Here is a 20,358-nt window from a genome sequence, read left to right on the forward strand (position 1 = left end):
CTAACATGGGATGCCAGGCAGAGCTAGGCAGACTCCCCCTATCGCTCACCATGCAGAAGAGGGCGCTATTATTCTGGACTCACATACAGGGCAGCAGCCCTGGTCCTTCCCACCAGCAAGCCTGGCTTAGCCACAGAGCCCTGAGCAAACCCGATACCGCCCAACCAAGCATCAGCCATCTGCCAAGCCAAAACCCCCAACATGCCCTGAACAAGGCTCAAATAAAAGGAGTCATTGAGAGAGACAGAGAGCTGTACATCGAGGAATGGAGAAGCGCAATAAATAACTCCAAGAAATTCACTGTGTACCAGTCACTGCAAAGGGACTACACCATGGCCCCCTACCTGGAGAGAATACGCCACCCCAAACACAGACAGACCATGAGCCGGTACAGACTGAGCGCCCACAACCTAGAGATTGAAACGGGGTGGCACAGGCAAAGGTACAAGCCATGGGAGAACAGACTGTGCCAGCACTGTGACCAGGGGGCCCTAGAAGACGAGACACACTTCCTGCTACACTGCACCAAATACTCAGCTTTGTGGGCCGTCTACTACCAAAGATTCTCTGCCCACATCCCAGACTTCACATCTGCAGATGAGAAGAGGAAACTCTACATCCTACTGGGAGAAGAAGAGGCCACTGTGGAGATTGCTGCCCAATATGTGTCCTGCTGTCACCAAACAAGAGGAAGATGAGACCCCACGAACTGTTATAGCCCAAATCACCCCCCCCCCATACAGCTGTCACCAACTAAGAGGAAGATGAGACTCCACGGACTGTTATACCCCAAATCATCCCCCCCCCATACTCTCCCCCTCGACTCCAGCTCCCCCCCCCCCACTTTACTAGCTTTGGCAATGCCAAATATCTATTCGGACGTGCCAATAAAGCCTTTTTGATTTGATTTGATTCGATCTATACTGTACTCATCTATCACCTTTAGTCTCATAGATATTAAATAGACAAGGAATATGTGTGACTATCTGCCCATTCAGATGTTTTTGCAAATAGGTTCTCTGGTTCCTAGACACGCATTTATTAGGTTGGCTATGTTTACTTATTAGGTTAATTGTGATGTCGACTATGGGAAAGTTACAGTAACGTTGTACTTGCTGGTAATGACACTTATTGGGAGTTATTAGCATAGATGATAGTAGATTTGTATATAGTACTGGAAAGCAGGACCAAGTGAGCTCAATCTAATATTTAGGATAGAGTACAGTGCTACTTGAAAGTTTGTGAACCCTTCAGAATTTTTGTATATATCTGCATAATTTTGACTTAATAGTGCATCAAATTTCACACAGGTCCGGAAGATATATGAAGAGAACCAAATCAAACAAATGAGTCACAAATATTAGACTTGGTCTTTTATTTATAGAAGAAAATATGTAATATCACATCTGTAAGTGGCAAAAGTATGTGAACCTTTGCTTTCAGCATTTGCATCTAAACATTTTTGGTAATGATTCATTAGTCCTTCACATCAAAAGGAAGGAATTTTATCCTGTTCCACCATACAAAACAGCTTCAACTCTGTTATATTGGTGGATTTCTTCCAATGAATGTCTCACTTCAGGTCCAGCCACAACAATTCTATTGGATTTATGGATTGGATTTTGCCTTAGCCATTGCAAAACTTTAACTTTATGTTTCTTAAACCATTCCTTGGCCTGCTTAAGGTTGTTGTTTTGCTCCACGATCTCATGTTCTCTTGAGATTTAGCTTATGGACAGATATTCTGATATTTTACTTTATAATTTGCTGATATAAAATGGTATGAATTTCTTATGCTGGACTGCAGTGTTTTGCCTTCTCCAAACATAATGATTCTCATATAAACCTAAAAGCAATTCCTCCCACAAAACATTATCCAATGGTTCTGCCTTGTCCATGAGTACTTTAGCAAACTGTAGACGGTTAGCGATGTTCTTTTTGGAAAGCAGTGACTTTCTCCTTCCAATCCTGCCATACGTATTATTGTTATTCAGTGTCCTTCTGATGGTGGACTGAATATTAACACTACCTAATGCAAGAAAGGCCTTTAGTTGCTTAAAGGTTACTTTGAATTCCTTTGTGACCTCAGACTATGTTACAGCTTGCTCTTGGCGTGATCTTTCTTCATTGACCACTTATAGAAAGTGTAATAATTGATCTTTAATTGTATCTATTTGTATGCAATCTGACTGGCTGTAGATTGGGGAGTCCAAATATTTTGGATCTGATTTTCTAACCTTTTCTAGCTTGATGAGCATTTTATTCTGGACACTTCCAGAAACATGTAAACATCAGACCTGGATAGAACCCTGAACCAAATAGACTGCCCATTCACACTTGTATTTAATCAATGGGATGACAAACACCTCATTCTAATTTCAACTTATCTCCCAATCCTAAAGGTTCACATACTTCTCTCTCTTACTTATAGGTGATATTGGTTCCCTTTCTTCTACATATAAATGATCAGGCATAATATTTTTGACCATTTGTTTCCATTAGTTCCCTTTATCTATTTTTAGGATTTATATTAAGTATTAGGTTCAATTTCTGCAGAAATATAACAAATTTTGAAGGTTTCACAAACTTGAAAATGTCCTGATGATAGTTACACCTAATACTACTATTGGTGGTCCTGCAAAATAATGTGGTCCAGTCCTGCAGCTCCATTGTGTCTTCCGGGGGAAGTACCCACCACATGTGACCATTGAGTCCAATCAGCGACCTCAAGAAGGGAACCAGGGCATCACAGCCGGCAAAAAAATTCTACAGCAAGTAGGTAGCCGAGATGCGGGACATCGGAGCACCCGGGACTGGTGAGTATGTTTTTTTTTTATTTTTTTCACGTTACTTGGCTTAATTAGAAAATGATGTAGAGTTTATGGGAGTAGGACATAGTAAATTTGCTGATTTAATCTGTAATTTTAGTTCTCTGTTTATCATGGATAATATCACATATAGACGAGCTAAATTGTTGGGTTTCATTTTTCAACTATGCAAATAATTACAGATTACAAAGTAGAGGAAACACAAAACGACGGAATATTTTCTCAGATGATATTGGTTTAACAACCAGAGTCATTAGTAAGCTCCATAGAACTATGTGGAATTTGATTGCTTTACATGCTACATCTTGGAGGATTGTAACGTCATTAATAGAGATGAGCGAACAGTGTTCTATCGAACACATGTTCGATCGGATATCAGGGTGTTCGCCATGTTCGAATCGAATCGAACACCACGTGGTAAAGTGCGCCAAAATTCGATTCCCCTCCCACCTTCCCTGGCGCCTTTTTTGCACCAATAACAGCGCAGGGGAGGTGGGACAGGAACTACGACACTGGGGGCATTGAAAAAAATTGGAAAAAGTCATTGGCTGCCGAAATCAGGTGACCTCCATTTTAGACGAATAGTGGATTTCAAATCCGGGTCATATGAGAATGTGAACTTTGTGACTATGAGACAGGGATAGCTGTACAGGCAGGGATAGCTAGGGATAACCTTTATTTAGGGGGGAATGTTATTAAAAATAACTTTTTGGGGCTCTATCGGGTGTGTAATTGTGATTTTTGTGAGATAAACTTTTTCCCATAGGGATGCATTGGCCAGCGCTGATTGGCCGAATTCCGTACTCTGGCCAATCAGTGCTGGCCAATGCATTCTATTAGCTTGATGAAGCAGAGTGTGCACAAGGGTTCAAGCGCACCCTCGGCTCTGATGTAGCAGAGCCGAGGCTGCACAAGGGTTCAAGCGCACCCTCGGCTCTGATGTAGGAGAGCCGAGGGTGCACTTGAACCCTTGTGCACCCTCAGCTCTGCTACATCAGAGCCGAGGGTGCGCTTGAACCCTTGTGCACACTCTGCTTCATCAAGCTAATAGAATGCATTGGCCAGCGCTGATTGGCCAATGTATTCTATTAGCCTGATGAAGTAGAGCTGAATGTGTGTGCTAAGCACACACATTCAGCTCTACTTCATCGGGCTAATAGAATGCATTGGCCAGCGCTGATTGGCCAGAGTACGGAACTCGACCAATCAGCGCTGGCTCTGCTGGAGGAGGCGGAGTCTAAGATCGCTCCACACCAGTCTCCATTCAGGTCCGACCTTAGACTCCGCCTCCTCCGGCAGAGCCAGCGCTGATTGGCCGAAGGCTGGCCAATGCATTCCTATGCGAATGCAGAGACTTAGCAGTGCTGAGTCAGTTTTGCTCAACTACACATCTGATGCACACTCGGCACTGCTACATCAGATGTAGCAATCTGATGTAGCAGAGCCGAGGGTGCACTAGAACCCCTGTGCAAACTCAGTTCACGCTAATAGAATGCATTGGCCAGCGCTGATTGGCCAATGCATTCTATTAGCCCGATGAAGTAGAGCTGAATGTGTGTGCTAAGCACACACATTCAGCACTGCTTCATCAAGCCAATACAATGCATTAGCCAGTGCTGATTGGCCAGAGTACGGAATTCGGCCAATCAGCGCTGGCTCTGCTGGAGGAGGCGGAGTCTAAGGTCGGACCTGAATGGAGACTGGTGTGGAGCGATCTTAGACTCCGCCTCCTCCAGCAGAGCCAGCGCTGATTGGTCGAGTTCCGTACTCTGGCCAATCAGCGCTGGCCAATGCATTCTATTAGCCCGATGAAGTAGAGCTGAATGTGTGTGCTTAGCACACACATTCAGCTCTACTTCATCAGGCTAATAGAATACATTGGCCAATCAGCGCTGGCCAATGCATTCTATTAGCTTGATGAAGCAGAGTGTGCACAAGGGTTCAAGCGCACCCTCGGCTCTGATGTAGCAGAGCTGAGGGTGCACAAGGGTTCAAGTGCACCCTCGGCTCTCCTACATCAGAGCCGAGGGTGCGCTTGAACCCTTGTGCACACTCTGCTTCATCAAGCTAATAGAATGCATTGGCCAGCACTGATTGGCCAGAGTACGGAATTCGGCCAATCAGCGCTGGCCAATGCATTCTATTAGCCCGATGAAGTAGAGCTGAATGTGTGTGCTAAGCACACACATTCAGCACTGCTTCATCACGCCAATACAATGCATTAGCCAGTGCTGATTGGCCAGAGTACGGAATTCGGCCAATCAGCGCTGGCTCTGCTGGAGGAGGCGGAGTCTAAGATCGCTCCACACCAGTCTCCATTCAGGTCCGACCTTAGACTCCGCCTCCTCCAGCAGAGCCAGCGCTGATTGGTCGAGTTCCGTACTCTGGCCAATCAGCGCTGGCCAATGCATTCTATTAGCCCGATGAAGTAGAGCTGAATGTGTGTGCTTAGCACACACATTCAGCTCTACTTCATCGGGCTAATAGAATGCATTGGCCAGCGCTGATTGGCCGAATTCCGTACTCTGGCCAATCAGCACTGGCTAATGCATTGTATTGGCTTGATGAAGCAGTGCTGAATGTGTGTGCTTAGCACACACATTCAGCTCTACTTCATCGGGCTAATAGAATGCATTGGCCAATCAGCGCTGGCCAATGCATTCTATTAGCGTGAACTGAGTTTGCACAGGGGTTCTAGTGCACCCTCGGCTCTGCTACATCAGATTGCTACATCTGATGTAGCAGTGCCGAGTGTGCATCAGATGTGTAGTTGAGCAAAACTGACTCAGCACTGCTAAGTCTGCATTCGCATAGGAATGCATTGGCCAGCCTTCGGCCAATCAGCGCTGGCTCTGCCGGAGGAGGCGGAGTCTAAGGTCGGACCTGAATGGAGACTGGTGTGGAGCGACCTTAGACTCCGCCTCCTCCAGCAGAGCCAGCGCTGATTGGCCGAATTCCGTACTCTGGCCAATCAGCACTGGCTAATGCATTGTATTGGCTTGATGAAGCAGTGCTGAATGTGTGTGCTTAGCACACACATTCAGCTCTACTTCATCGGGCTAATAGAATGCATTGGCCAGCGCTGATTGGCCGAATTCCGTACTCTGGCCAATCAGCACTGGCTAATGCATTGTATTGGCTTGATGAAGCAGTGCTGAATGTGTGTGCTTAGCACACACATTCAGCTCTACTTCATCGGGCTAATAGAATGCATTGGCCAATCAGCGCTGGCCAATGCATTCTATTAGCGTGAACTGAGTTTGCACAGGGGTTCTAGTGCACCCTCGGCTCTGCTACATCAGATTGCTACATCTGATGTAGCAGTGCCGAGTGTGCATCAGATGTGTAGTTGAGCAAAACTGACTCAGCACTGCTAAGTCTGCATTCGCATAGGAATGCATTGGCCAGCCTTCGGCCAATCAGCGCTGGCTCTGCCGGAGGAGGCGGAGTCTAAGGTCGGACCTGAATGGAGACTGGTGTGGAGCTATCTTAGACTCCGCCTCCTCCAGCAGAGCCAGCGCTGATTGGTCGAGTTCCGTACTCTGGCCAATCAGCACTGGCCAATGCATTTCTATGGGGAAAAGTTAGCTTGCGAAAATCGCAAACTGACAGGGATTTCCATGAAATAAAGTGACTTTTATGCCCCCAGACATGCTTCCCCTGCTGTCCCAGTGTCATTCCAGGGTGTTGGTATCATTTCCTGGGGTGTCATAGTGGACTTGGTGACCCTCCAGACACGAATTTGGGTTTCCCCCTTAACGAGTTTATGTTCCCCATAGACTATAATGGGGTTCGAAACCCATTCGAACACTCGAACAGTGAGCGGCTGTTCGAATCGAATTTCGAACCTCGAACATTTTAGTGTTCGCTCATCTCTAGTCATTAAGACTTTTGTTGAAAAATGTGTCTCTTTTGTAAAACGAATACAGTGTTTATTGATGTTACTACAAAATAGATGTCCATGTCTGACTTTCCTGTGCTTGGTTACAAAAATCTGTTCTTTTTCTTTATGCAAAAAAAGTGAATGTATATAATACAGTCATGAAAATAATACAAGTACTATCAACAGATTTTAACTAATGTGTGTGTTCATTTCCCTTTAAAGTATTGTGTGGTTCACCATATGGTTAGGGTCATATGATGTTGTTTAAAGGAGTGGTGAGTTCAGTATATAGAAGAACAAATGGTAACAACAGTAAGCAGATCTTGGAAATATAATTATAAAAAAAAAAAAAAAACATCTATTGCAATAGTTCTCAATAAAATTTGCTATGCACTTGATGAATAGGCTTAAAACAGGTTGAACCATCTGTAGTGTATGGTATTATACTATAGCCAGTGCCAGTGGTGGAAAAAGAGATCACCAGTGACTGACTAGCCATACAGTTAGCAGATAAAAACCTTCGGACAAGTTGTAGGTAGTTCTCTTTGCTTACAGGTTCTGCCCCTAAATAATGTTGTGTAGGTTTAAGCATAGAGTTTCTTTAATAAATAATAGAGTGAACCAGTTTGTAACAAGATGAGTTCACTACGAATTTTCCAAAAATCTTGGGTTCAGATAACACTACCATTTTTCAAGCTTGCTACCCTCAAATCACTATTATACTTAGGGTCTCTTCACACCCTGGAGTATAATAAGTAGACACTTAGGGGAAGTGTGGTAAAATAAGCATTGATACTCACTTTCCCTCACTTCTCCTAGACTCTTTTATGGCATCCTTAGCAATCACTGAGGACGTTTTAACTTTGGTCATCTTGCAGTCTGTTGTGTGATGTCTTGGGCCTACATTACTGTTGATGCCTGTGATTGGGTCTCAGTGGTCATGTGCAATATGCGCATGTCAAGGCTGTTTGATGAAAGCTTCATGATGTCTGCATGCCCCACGTGACAGGGGCCTGTATCATCACCAGAGAAGGCCTGAAGAGGACCAGAGACACTAGAAAATGCAAAACAGAAGGAATCCAGAAGAAATGAGGGAAGGTCAATGCCAGTGATTATCATCTTAATCACCTAGGCCTCCACTTATTTTACTCCGGGGTCTGAAGAGACCCCAGAGTATAATAAAAGCAATTTTGGTATGGACCAACCAAGTTCAGTCCAAAACGAAAATGGCAGGCAAACCTCTTGAAAGATCGCAAAACAACCTTGGCCATCACGAATAAAGAAGAAATACTTAATAAAACTTTCCTCTCATTCATATGAATTTAGTGTTGAACTGCTCATGTTTGGCCAGTTTGGTCCGAAGATTCTTTTCGGTCTGCATACATTTGTTTAGGATGTACAGTATAGCGGCCCTAATGTACAAAAAGGGCCGCTATACAAATATACAATCTAGCAACCTAAGAAACATTAGTATTGCAATACTTTATCTATACAGCGGTCCTAAAGAGCTTTTGCTTGAACTTCTATACTGCATAAACCATACTCAGACACCTCTCACCACATCTGGAGAGCAGAAGTGATCAGTATTCACCACTATTTCCTGGGCGTCCTACCATCAGCTATTTCAGTGATCACGTCAGACAGATATAGTAAAACAGCGAATATCGTGACACAACCCAATGGACACCATTAGAAATCACTGAAGCCCAACAATCGAGTGCTATCAGGCAGATCCCTCATACTACCATGATTTCTGCTATAGATGGATGCTACAGTGCAGATGTGAACAGAGACATATATTGATAAAGCTAAGTATAGACTTACATTGAAAAAAATTAAAAATGCACTTGAAGTACCCCTTAGCGACCTTTGACGTACTATTACGTCATGGACGCGAGGTACTTTGCGCACCATGAAGTAATTGTACGTCATGGTGATTCCGCCCGCTCACTAGCTGAGCGGGCGGAATCGGAACTGGGTGATGGCTGTTACTGACAGCTATCACCCTTTTCCATAACCTCCGGTCGGTACTTTTACCGATCGGAGGTTTTAACCCTTTGATTGCGATGGTCAAACATGACCACCGCAAACAAAGGGTGCCGCGATCTCTCCCCCCCCCCCCCCCCCCCGCCGGCACCCCCCGCGGCGAGATCGGGAGGTGCCGGTATCTGTAATACGTAGTCTGGGGTCTGGTTAGTGACCCCAGACAGCCCTGAGCACTCACTTACCTGGTGATGCTCCCGGCGTCTTCTGGAAGTGAGTCTGTGCCGTCCGCACAGCTCACTTCCTGTTTCTCGAGTGAGACACGTGCAGGCTGTCACTGCAGCCTGTGTCTCATTCTATAATAGAGAATCAGTGATGCAATCATCACTGATCCATGTGTCCCATAGGGACACAAGAACAAGTTAAAAAAAAGTGTAAAAAAAAAAATAAAGTATTTGAAAACAATTAATAAAGTTATAAAGTCCCAAAAATCCCTTTTTTCTATAAAAAATGAATTATGTAAAAAAACACAAAAAATTAATAAAAACAATACATATTTGGTATTGTCGCGTCCGTAACAACCTGTACAACAAAACTGAAACAATATTTAATGTACACAGTGAACGGCGGTAAAAAATAACGGAAAAAACCCGCCGGAAGTAGTGATTTTTCGCCATCTCACCTTACAAAATGTGCTATAAAAAGTGATCAAAAAGTCATATGCACCCCAAATTAGTACCAATAAAATGCACAGGTTGTCCCGCAAAAAATTAGCCCTCAACCAACACTGTCAAGCGAAAAATAAAAATGTTACGCCTCTCAGAAGATGGCGATGCAAAAATCACTGATTTATGTCCCCAAATCTGTTTTTGTTCTGCAGACTTAGTATTGCATAAAAAAATAACATAAATGAGGTATCGCCGTAACCGTACTGACCCGCAGAATAAAGGTCACATGTTACTTATACTGTACGCTGCATGGCGAAAAATGTAAAAGGTAAAACTCAATACCAGAATTGATTTTTTCTCTTTTAAATCCAGCAAAAAAAGAGTTAATAAAATGTAATCAGTAAGTTTTAGGCACCCCAAGATGGTGTCATTACAAAATACATCGCATCCCGCAAACAACAAGCCCTTATACGGCCACGTCAGCAGAAAAATAAAGAAAATATAGCCTCTACCAATGTGAAGACAAAATCACGCAAAATCGCCAAATCATTAGAACACAACTGGGTGCGGCAGGCAGGGAATGTATAAGCTGTGCAAGCGAATATCAGGGGACACCCCGGATTTAGAGCTTACGAGGGAAAATATACCAGAAGTGACCCCAGTGTGACTTCCCCAATCATAGGAGCTACTGGGGGTACAGTAGGGAATTTAGTGTCTGCAATGTCCTCCGCACCGCTTATACATTCCCTCTTCGCCATCCGCTGTGCAGTCACGTCCGGGATACTAATACTCACTACACCCCCTGATAAATTCTTTTAGGGGTGCAGTTTTCAAACTGCGCTCACTCCTTTGGGGAATCCACTTTTCTGGTACCTTACAGGCTCTACAAACATGACATGGCGTCTAGATACCAAACATCTGAATCTGTACTCCAAAAGCCGCATCGCGCTCCTTCCCTTCTGACCCCCGGCTGTGTGCCGAAACTGCAGTTTATGCCACATGTATGACACATGTATGACACTGGTGTAACCGGGGTAATGTCATATGTGAGTATAAACTGATATTAGGGCACATGTATGACACTGGTGTACCCCGGATAATGTACGTAATGTCATATGTGGGTATAAACTGATATTAGGGCCCAGCCAGACACAGAAGGGAAGAAGGTTATTTGGTTTTTGGAGCACAGACTTAGACGGTTTGGTTTTTGGATGCCATGGCACTTTTGCAGAGACTCTAAAATTTCCCCTACAAAATGGGGTCACTTCTTGGGGAATTCCAGTTTACTGGCACCTCCAGGGCTCTGCAAAAACAACATGGCACCCAGAAAGTCCCTCTAAATCTGTACCCCAAAAGCTATAAAGCGCAGTGCTCCTTCCCTTCTGAGCCTTGCTGTGCGCCCAAGCAGCAGTTTATACCCACATATATAATTTTTTTGCCCCTCGGGATCGCCCACTTAATAGTTTTAGGAGTGCAGGTCTCTGACAATACAAAGTGGGTGCAATGCATTGGATATCAAAATGGCATATTTCTTTAAAAATTTCAAATTTTGGGAAGCATTTTTAGTCTCAAAATCATAATACCACTTGATACATTCCTTGATGGGTGTAGTTTCTAAAATGGGGTCACTTTTGAGGGGTTTCTATTGTATTGATACTTTAGGGGCTCAGCAAATGCGACATGGCACCTCAAAACTATTCCAGCAATATATGCCCTCCAAAATCCAAATAGCGCTCTTTCCATTCTGAGCCCCAACATGTACCCATACAGCAGATTATGATCCCATATGGGGTATTGCCGTGTTCAGGGGAAATTGTGGGGGGCTCTTAATTCTCTAAGTACTTGCAAAAATTAAAAATATGGCGCTAAATGGACGATTTATTGGAAAAAAAGTAATTTTTCATTTTCACATCTCAATGGTAAAAAAATCTGTGAAACACCTGTAGGGTCCAAGTGCTCACTAAACCCCTTGATAAATTCCTTGAGGGGTCTAGTTTTCAAAATGGGGTCGTTTTTGGGGGGGGGGGGTTCCACTGTTCTAGCACTTCAGGGGCTCTCCAAATGCAACATGGTGCCTGAAACAGATTTCAGCTAAATTTGCCCTCCAAAATCCCAATAGCGATCCTTCAGCTCTGGACTTTACAGTGTGCCCATACATCACTTTACATCCACATGTGGGGCATTTCTGTAGTTGGGGCAAAGTGCTTGACAATTTGTGGGGTGCATTTTCTTTTTTAACCCGTTGTGGAAATGCATAATTTGGGGTTAAAGCTACATTTTATAGCAAAAAATGTCACTTTTCCTTTTGTTGGGCCAATTCTGTTACACTCCTGTAGGGTCAAAGGGCTCACTAAACCCCTTGGTAAATTCCTTGAGGGGTATAGTTTCCAAAATGGGGTGACATTTTGGGGGTTTCCACTGTTTTGACACATTGGGGGCTCTGCAAAAGGGACATGGTGCCTGAAAAGTATTCTAGTAAAATCTGGCCTACAAAATCCAATTAGCGCTCTATCCGTTCTGAGAGCGACCGTGTGCCCGTACATTAGGGTACCAGCACATATGGGGTATTGTCGTGTTCAGGAGAAATTGTGTAACAAAATGTGGGGTGCAGTTTCTCCTTTAACCCTTTGTGAAGATGAAAAATTTGGGGCTACAGTGACATTTTATTATAAAAAAAGTAATTTTTCATTTTCACATCTCAATGGTAAAAAAATCTGTGAAACACCTGTAGGGTCCAAGTGCTCACTATACCCCTTGATAAATTCCTTGAGGGGTCTAGTTTCCAAAATGGGGTGACATTTTGGGGTTTTCCACTGTTTTGGCACCTTGGGGGCTTTGCAATCGGGGCATGGTGCCTGAAAAATATTCTAGCAAAATCTGGCCTACAAAATCCAATTAGTGCTCCATCCGTTCTGAGAGCGACCGTGTGCACGTACATTAGGGTACCAGCACATATGGGGTATTGTCGTGTTCGGGAGAAATTGTGTAACAAAATGTGGGGTGCAGTTTCTCCTTTAACCCTTTGTGAAGATGAAAAATTTGGGGCTACAGTGACATTTTATTATAAAAAAAGTAATTTTTCATTTTCACATCTCAATGGTAAAAAAATCTGTGAAACACCTGTAGGGTCCAAGTGCTCACTATACCCCTTGATAAATTCCTTGAGGGGTCTAGTTTCCAAAATGGGGTGACATTTTGGGGTTTTCCACTGTTTTGGCACCTTGGGGGCTTTGCAATCGGGGCATGGCGCCTGAAAAATATTCTAGCAAAATCTGGCCTACAAAATCCAATTAGTGCTCCATCCGTTCTGAGAGCGACCGTGTGCCCGTACATTAGGGTACCAGCACATATGGGGTATTGTCGTGTTCGGGAGAAATTGTGTAACAAAATGTGGGGTGCAGTTTCTCCTTTAAACCTTAGTAAATGTGTAAATTCTAGGGCTAAATGAATATATTAGTGACAGAAATTGAAAAATGTAAATTTGACTTCCATTTTGTTTTAATTGTTGTGAAATGCTGAAAGGGTTAAGAAACTTTCTAACTGCTGTTTTAGATTCTTTCAGGAGTGCAGTTTTTAGAATGGGGTGACTTTTGGGGGGGTTTATTAGAGAGGCCTTTCAAGTTCCCTTCAGAACTGAACTGGTCCCTTGAAAAATGTGTTTTGGAAATGTTCTTGAAAATTTGGAAAATTACTGCTTGACTTGTAAGCCTTATAATATCTGAAAAAAATGAAAGGGTGCTTAAAATTTGATTGCTACATAAATCAGAGACATGGTTAATTATATTTATGAAAAAATTCGGGTAGTATGACTTTCTATTTGAAAGGCTTGCAATTTCAAAGTTTGAAAACTGCATTTTTTTCAAAATTTTCACCAAATTTCCTATTTTTTTCATAATTAAAGACAAAACATATCGACGAAAATTTACTACTGACATGAAGTACAATGTGTTACGAAAAATCAAACTCAGAATCACTTGTGTAAGTTAAAGCGTCTCAAAGTTATCGCCAAGTGACACATGTCAGATTTGAAAAAAGAGGCCTGGTCCTTAAGTCACTTTTGGGCTGTGTCTCTAAGGGGTTAAAGTTGGTGCCCAGGCAAAAAATAATAATTTTTTAAATAGTTAGAGGAAGGTGAAAAAAAAATAAAATACATCATACTCACCTTTCCTGAGTGTGATTTTTTTTTTTTTTTTTTTTTACCTCTGCCTATTTAAAAAAAAAAAAAAAAAATTGTCGGGACACCTGTTTAATATCTGGTTGAGGCACTCACATCATGCCTTTCTCATTATATTTATTTTAATAACAATGGCTGAAATACAGAAATATAAGAGCACTTTTCCAGATGAGATGAAATGCAATAATTAATTTTACATATATGTGTGAAAAATCTGATTGAAATCTGGATTTAAACTTCAAAGTTTCAGAAAGCAGATCCATTATACATGTCCCATCTAAAGTAACTGTTTAATGTATTTCTGTTTTCTCAAATAACTTTGATCATCCTTTAATCTTTGATAGTTCTTAACAGATGAAACCCAGATGAAAAAAAGACTTTATAGAGTTTGCCAATCTGCCTATTTTACATAACCACTTATTGATTTGGCATTAATCTGTGCTTCGTTAGCTATGTCTAAGAAGGACAGCTTTCTTCTGACCTAATAAATACCTTATGGGCCTTGGCTCCTTTTAAAACATCTGTCATTAGTGGAGTGCAAACTGGAGCTTACACATTCCCTATTAAATATTAATCAGCAATTCAAGGATAATGGATAGATCTGGACTAACATGAACTCTACCCATGAATTTTCTATGGTGCATCTACAGGACTTGGAAAAAAAATGGTCATAAATATGGACATGAAATATAAATTGAAACAATAATTAAGCAAAGTTTATATAATAGTATTTTTTTTTTTACTTAGTAATGGAACTAAATGGGCACATCTCCAAATCCCAGTACTTGCTTAAACAATGTTGATAGCAGGTGGTTATTCATGCTTTTCTGATTTTTATCCTATGCAATACACTTTACTAACGAAACTTAAAAGGGGTTTTCAGTTTTTTTTCAGGTTTTTTTTTTTAAAATTAGTCAAGAGCAGGGAATAAATTATAGCAGTTGTGCAGGTCAGCGATACTGAGCTCCACTTTCTTTTCTCAGGAAGTGAAATCATGTCCGTTGGTCACATGACCATACTATGGCTCAGTATAACAGTCCAGAACAACTGCTTTAATTTATTCCCTGCTCATGACTATTTTTTTTTTTTTAAATACCTGAAAGCACACTTTTAGCAGCACAGAAAAGAAACTAATAGGACAGGATAAAGTCCTGATGACCCAGAGGAGGAACATCTCTGATTTCTTCTCTATCCCAAGTTGTTTTAAGTGAAAAGTGCATCCATTACTCGAAGCATTTTGCAGTCTGTTGAAGAATTTTGTATCTTACTGCGTTCAGTAAAGAGCCATGAGTTTTATTGTAAATTACTCGAGCTGCCTGCCTACTCGTTCCTGCATTACACAGAAAAGGATATGGCAATCTTCACCGGTCAGGAGACATCATCACATCGAGCTCAGTCAGCATTACAGCCTACCTCACAGCATAGCACTAAGGAGTGTGGGAGATTTGGAGAAGACAACTCGGACCGCCGTGAGCACCATAGAACACTAAAACAATTCCAATCCTATCCCTATCTCTTTTCCCTCCCAGGCACCTCTGGAGTTGTTAGGGATTGAAGAGATGAATATAACTTCTTTATTTTTATTTCATTGCTTTGATTTGGTTTGATTTATGGCAGTCAATCACTTTATTAGATAAAATGGCTAATAAAGTAACCAGTTGCCAAGGCTATTGCTCTATAGTGTGCAGCATTAGGAAGCCAAAGGTCCCACTGCCACACAAGAAGATGCCAATATTGTGCATAGTTGTTGGGGGCCCTGTTATAGATTTTGCAGTAGAACTTAGGAAATTTACAATAAACTGTCCATCTCCTTGTACCCATTTGGCTTATACCATATTCTTTTGCAGCAAAAGGACAGCTAGAACAGCTATGCAGTATGAGGACCCATATTAATGCAAAAAACAATAGGGACCTTTCGCTCTGTGTTTTATAGGGCTCTTATTCACAGTTACAGTTTATAATGAACAGCACAGCTAATGTTTGGATAAGAAGAAACACGCTGATGCTTAACTCGCTTTGCCCTGTAGTTTGTGTTTTTTAGAGTATATTCACGCACAAATATGTATTTATTTGTTTTTTGCTTATTTAGATTTAGTGAAGTAATACTGGCTGACCTCTCATGTTTTCCTCTCCACAGCTGACTTTGGAAGTATTTGTTGGAAACAAACGTATAAACCCTAGATTGCGCAAGAGTTTTTAACTACAAGAAATGGCTGTTTCTGGCCTTACACAGACAATTATTTGTTTCTGAGCTCAGCATTGAGCTCATAGTATCTTTTTGCACTAGGAATTCAACAAAGCTGCAGAACGTTCTCAAAAAGTTGGACAAGTCTTATATGTACAGAACAAGTATTATAAATGGAACTATTATGGGACAATATGTACAGGTACAGTGGTCAGTGGTTGAGTGTAGAACACAGGGATGTTTAAATCTTTGCTGGTTGCTGCTCCCATGTGTTCTTTCTTGTGAAGAAGAGCAGCACAAAGATGTCACTGAGACTAAACAGGAAATTTACATTTTTAGATATATTTAGAATTGTGGAATATAGTGTGCCCTACCCTAACCCCATGAGTGTCCTTGAAGAAGCCATTATATGCACAAGCCATGTCTATTTCAATGGTATAAAGAGTGGCCTGTATATTTCTCTTATACAAAGAACATTATTTTTAGAGCATAAGTCAAGTTCTTGCTTTTATACTGTTTTCATAGTCAATGCATTGCTGGTTCTAACTAACTAAACATAAATGTATCAAGTATGTCTTGTCCACAAATTGGATAAAAGAAATATTTTATAGGACAGAAACAACAGTGCTTTAATATTACTCTTGTTTCAATTACAAAAACTCTTGTTTTTTTCTCAATTCTATTAACTCATGTCTGTGAAAGAATTATTATATTGTTTATGATCCATAACTAGTATTTCATAGTTACATAACTGTGGGGAAGTTAGCTCAGTAGAAGCAGTATGGTGGACCCAAATAGTCAAGACAGGGACACAAAATATGCAGCAAACTGTGTATTTAGAAAAAAAAATATGAACATAAATAAACGTTGACTTCAGGCACAAAATAAACAAAACAAAATACAGCCTTAACTTCAAACAAAAAACAAAATAAAAACCTGCTTGTCTGAGCAACTAACTGCACAGAACAGATAACCTAACTATACGTGTGGTTTACTTCCAGCCACACAAACAAAACAGGAGCAATATAGTCTTATAGGACTCAGGGTTCCAGGACAAAACCATTCACCTGCTTTCACCTCATGGAACTGCCCTGCAATGCAGAATCTGCAGCCGTTTCTGGCCCAGCAATGAGCCTAGGATCTACAACTGGGCTGAGGTCTAATCCAGATCCACCCTGGACCAAACATATGTCAAAAACCTGGGGCTAATATATCTGAACTCCAGCACTCTGCCTGTCACCTTCTCACACAACCAATACTAGTAAGACACACAGAATCCCATACACTTTGCAAGAACTGTAAAACGCTGTGTTTTTTCCCACAGCATTTATGCCACGAGGATTCCCTGCCTATATATGTCATTATAAGAAACCATTTTTATTCTAAAGATTTCTTTGCTTTTCCCACAGACTTGCTTCTGTCAAACAGCTGTATCCCGTTACTAGAGTCCTCCTCGGAAAGCCTAGGTTTTCAGACCCTGCTTCTTGATGAAGAGAGGAGCCGACTGTTTCTTGGAGCTAAAGATTACATCTATATGCTCAATCTGGTTGATGTAAACAAAAATATAAGAAAGGTTGGTGTGTTTAAAACAATGTTCTTTTGATAAATGTCTTTTCAAACATTTCTTACAATGCAGTTACTTCCTGGTCACCTACAGTGGATGTTAAGCTGTGCTATATGAACTTAATGTACACAGACTTACACTGAGTTTTCTTGTTGGATATAAACACATATGATCATAATACAGATTACAGCATATTTGTTTATAGTGTGTGTCTTATATCTCAATACATTATGAGTAATAGGTCTAAGATGATGCTAATCGTACAAATTACCACACCACGAGGCTGTATTAGTGCTCTGTGTATGGCCCTTGGTTCAAAAAACGTTCAGGTTTCTATTCTATAACCCTATCTGCTTAAAAAGTGTTTACCAGCAGAAACCCACAGACCCCATAAACGATAGTGGGGTCCGGTGGGTTCTCACCTGAGATTGACAGGGAGAAAAGTCTTGCTTGAAATAATTTTCTCTCTGCATTTTTTAGGCAGAATGGGGATGGAGTCCCTGATTGATCCTTGAATGCTAATGTGACTGCAGCCTCAGTCCCATATTTCTTGCTAAGGACATGATTGGATCCTTTTCTGAGAATCAGCATTCCTCTAAGTTCTTCTATGTAGAAGACTTTCTACATTTCCCCAGCAGGAATAGGATCCTGAGCCTAAAACACGGTCATGATTCAACTAATGTATGTGTATAAGTTATTATGGCACACGTGTATACATGTAAAACCACTCTGTTATACATTAGCTCTTTATATATGTGACACAGCATGTGCCAAATAGTCAGGTTACTGCTAAGTCTCATAAGGGGAAGGCCCTAAATATTGAGGGATTTAGTGAATACAATGTGTTTCCCATGTTATTGTACCACTGAACCACAAATGTGTCGATCATACTATGTTTACCATCACATCTTCTTAAATCTGGTCAACTTCCTGCAGATACTACTTAGATATGAATATATAGTAAGCGGTCCATGTACATCAGGTAGCCATAGTCGCCATACACAGTAGATTCATGTTGGGTGTACTCACCAGTTTTGGTGGGACTGGCTTACTTTCTAATGTGTATGGGGTTGCCATTAGGGGGTAAAAGGAGGATCCGCCTATTATATTTCAACATGTTTAACCCTTTTGCTTTCAGGGAAGATAAACTGCTGCCATAGTGGCCTGCAGTGGCTTACTTCACTCTTGCTATTCTGAACACACATATGCTTAGAATATCTGAGCCTGTATGTGTACAGGAAAACAAAAACAATATCTGTCGGCTGATCACATCTATCTGGAAAGTAACTGACATATTGAATCACATTATCTCCCTAACCTCATTATCAGATAATTAACCAGCTCTTGTGCTAAAATACAGGTCTTATACATGATAGATAGCATTTAGTTTTATTATTGTTGTCTTATATTGTACACATTTCAGTTTCTATCTACTTACCTAAGTCTTCTGTGTAAAGTCTTGTTCCTAGAGTTTGTTGAACAGATTTATTACTCTAGATAGTAATCTGTAAATTGTGAGCAGTTGCCTTCATCTCCAGTCCTGTGGTAAATACCAGTCTGTCAGTTTACTTCATCAAGTGTTCCTTGCACTGAAATACTATTCAGAAATATAATCTAGGTTACCAATGGGAAGAGCTAGTGTCATCTGTGTGTAGAACTGGTAGGACATCTGCTGCCAGCTATTTTCAGATGTTCTATATCTAGACCTTGGTAAGTCCAGTGTTGTGTTCCATTTGCTATATTAAATATAGATAAGATTCTTCTGCACTATGTGTTCTTATATAGATTATTGCTAAAACAATGGCATTTTAAGAAGGCATGAAAATTTAATGTTGGAGTCTTATACGAATGTTACTGACCTACCACATTTCAAGATTTAAACATAATCTTTGAAACTAACATATATGATAGCATAAAGTAAGAATAATCTATCTATCTATCTATCTATCTATCTATCTATCTATCTATCTATCCATCCATCCATCCTGTGGATATATATATATATATATATATATATATATATATATATATATATATATATATATATATTTATTTATTTATTTATTTTTTTTTCAAATATTTGATATTTAATATTCACATTTTCATGATTGCTAAGTAACATTAATACTAAGCAAGTATATATTTGGGATTTTATTACTGAACAAACTTGTTAGGAAATATTTACTGACGGACAATAATTAGAGCATTATGTACATGAAGGTATCAGGTTTTTCACTCTTCTTCTGCATGGAGTGGAATCACGGTGTCATGCCAATAGTTGTATTAAAGGGAGTCTGTCACCATGGTGAAGCATATATACTGTATGTTCAGTGTATGAACTTCCATCTCCCTTGGTAACATTTATGCTGTATGATATGCTCAAAGCCAAGTCTTTATGACAGGCTGACAATAAAACACCTTGCTACTTTTATGACCTATATTTTCCATTTTGTCCATTGATTACTTCAGCAATGTGAGTCTGGATTGTTTCATATTCCGAGAGCATGACCTTATACATGATAGCATATCTTATAGCAATATATCACATGTACTTTTCAGTGCAGTAACAGAAAGGGATATTGCTCATTATGTGAATTCACAGCTGCTTATATTTGCAATATGTCTCACTTTTTTAACATATGGTGTTGAAAATATTAAAACTACAATTCATTTAGTAATACTGTATATTTTTGCACAAGGTACAAGATTTTCCAGAGTACAAGTTTGTGATCAAATTTATTATTGGACTATCAGTCTTTGAAAGCTAAATGCCGTGTTTTAGATATTGTGAAGAAGAGATGGGAGTATAAGACTCCATAGATCCATACTTTCTTATTTACAGTGCACTGTATGTAAAGTGTAAAGTTTTGTGACTCACATAACCTTTTAGGCTAAGGCCACGCGTAGCAACCCACAGCCAAAAAATGGCAGCAGACTTTCTGTTTCTATTATCCCTTTATGGATAATATGGTCACCTGAGCCGTTTCACTTCAGGACCAGCCACTGTCAGGATGGAATGATGGAACATGGAAACAGAGGTCCCGGGGTAGGTGAGTATTGTTTCTTTTTTTAT

The 20,358-nt window shown here is 40.7% G+C and overlaps 1 protein-coding gene and 1 long non-coding RNA gene across 2 annotated transcripts in view; one reads left to right on the top strand and one right to left on the bottom strand.

Annotated features, from left to right (window-relative positions):
* LOC142203372 (uncharacterized) overlaps positions 1–20,358 on the bottom strand; it is a 719,604-nt gene that overhangs the window by 340,335 nt on the left and 358,911 nt on the right. The window lies entirely within an intron of this gene.
* SEMA3D (semaphorin 3D) overlaps positions 1–20,358 on the top strand; it is a 128,053-nt gene that overhangs the window by 40,510 nt on the left and 67,185 nt on the right. Inside the window, exon 3 of the mRNA XM_075274035.1 lies at positions 17,131–17,294. Within this exon, the coding sequence (XP_075130136.1) occupies positions 17,131–17,294 (164 nt within the window). The remainder of the gene's footprint in view (positions 1–17,130; positions 17,295–20,358) is intronic.

Source organism: Leptodactylus fuscus, chromosome 5 (assembly GCF_031893055.1).
Source record: "Leptodactylus fuscus isolate aLepFus1 chromosome 5, aLepFus1.hap2, whole genome shotgun sequence".
Classification (NCBI taxonomy): Eukaryota; Metazoa; Chordata; class Amphibia; order Anura; family Leptodactylidae; genus Leptodactylus; species Leptodactylus fuscus.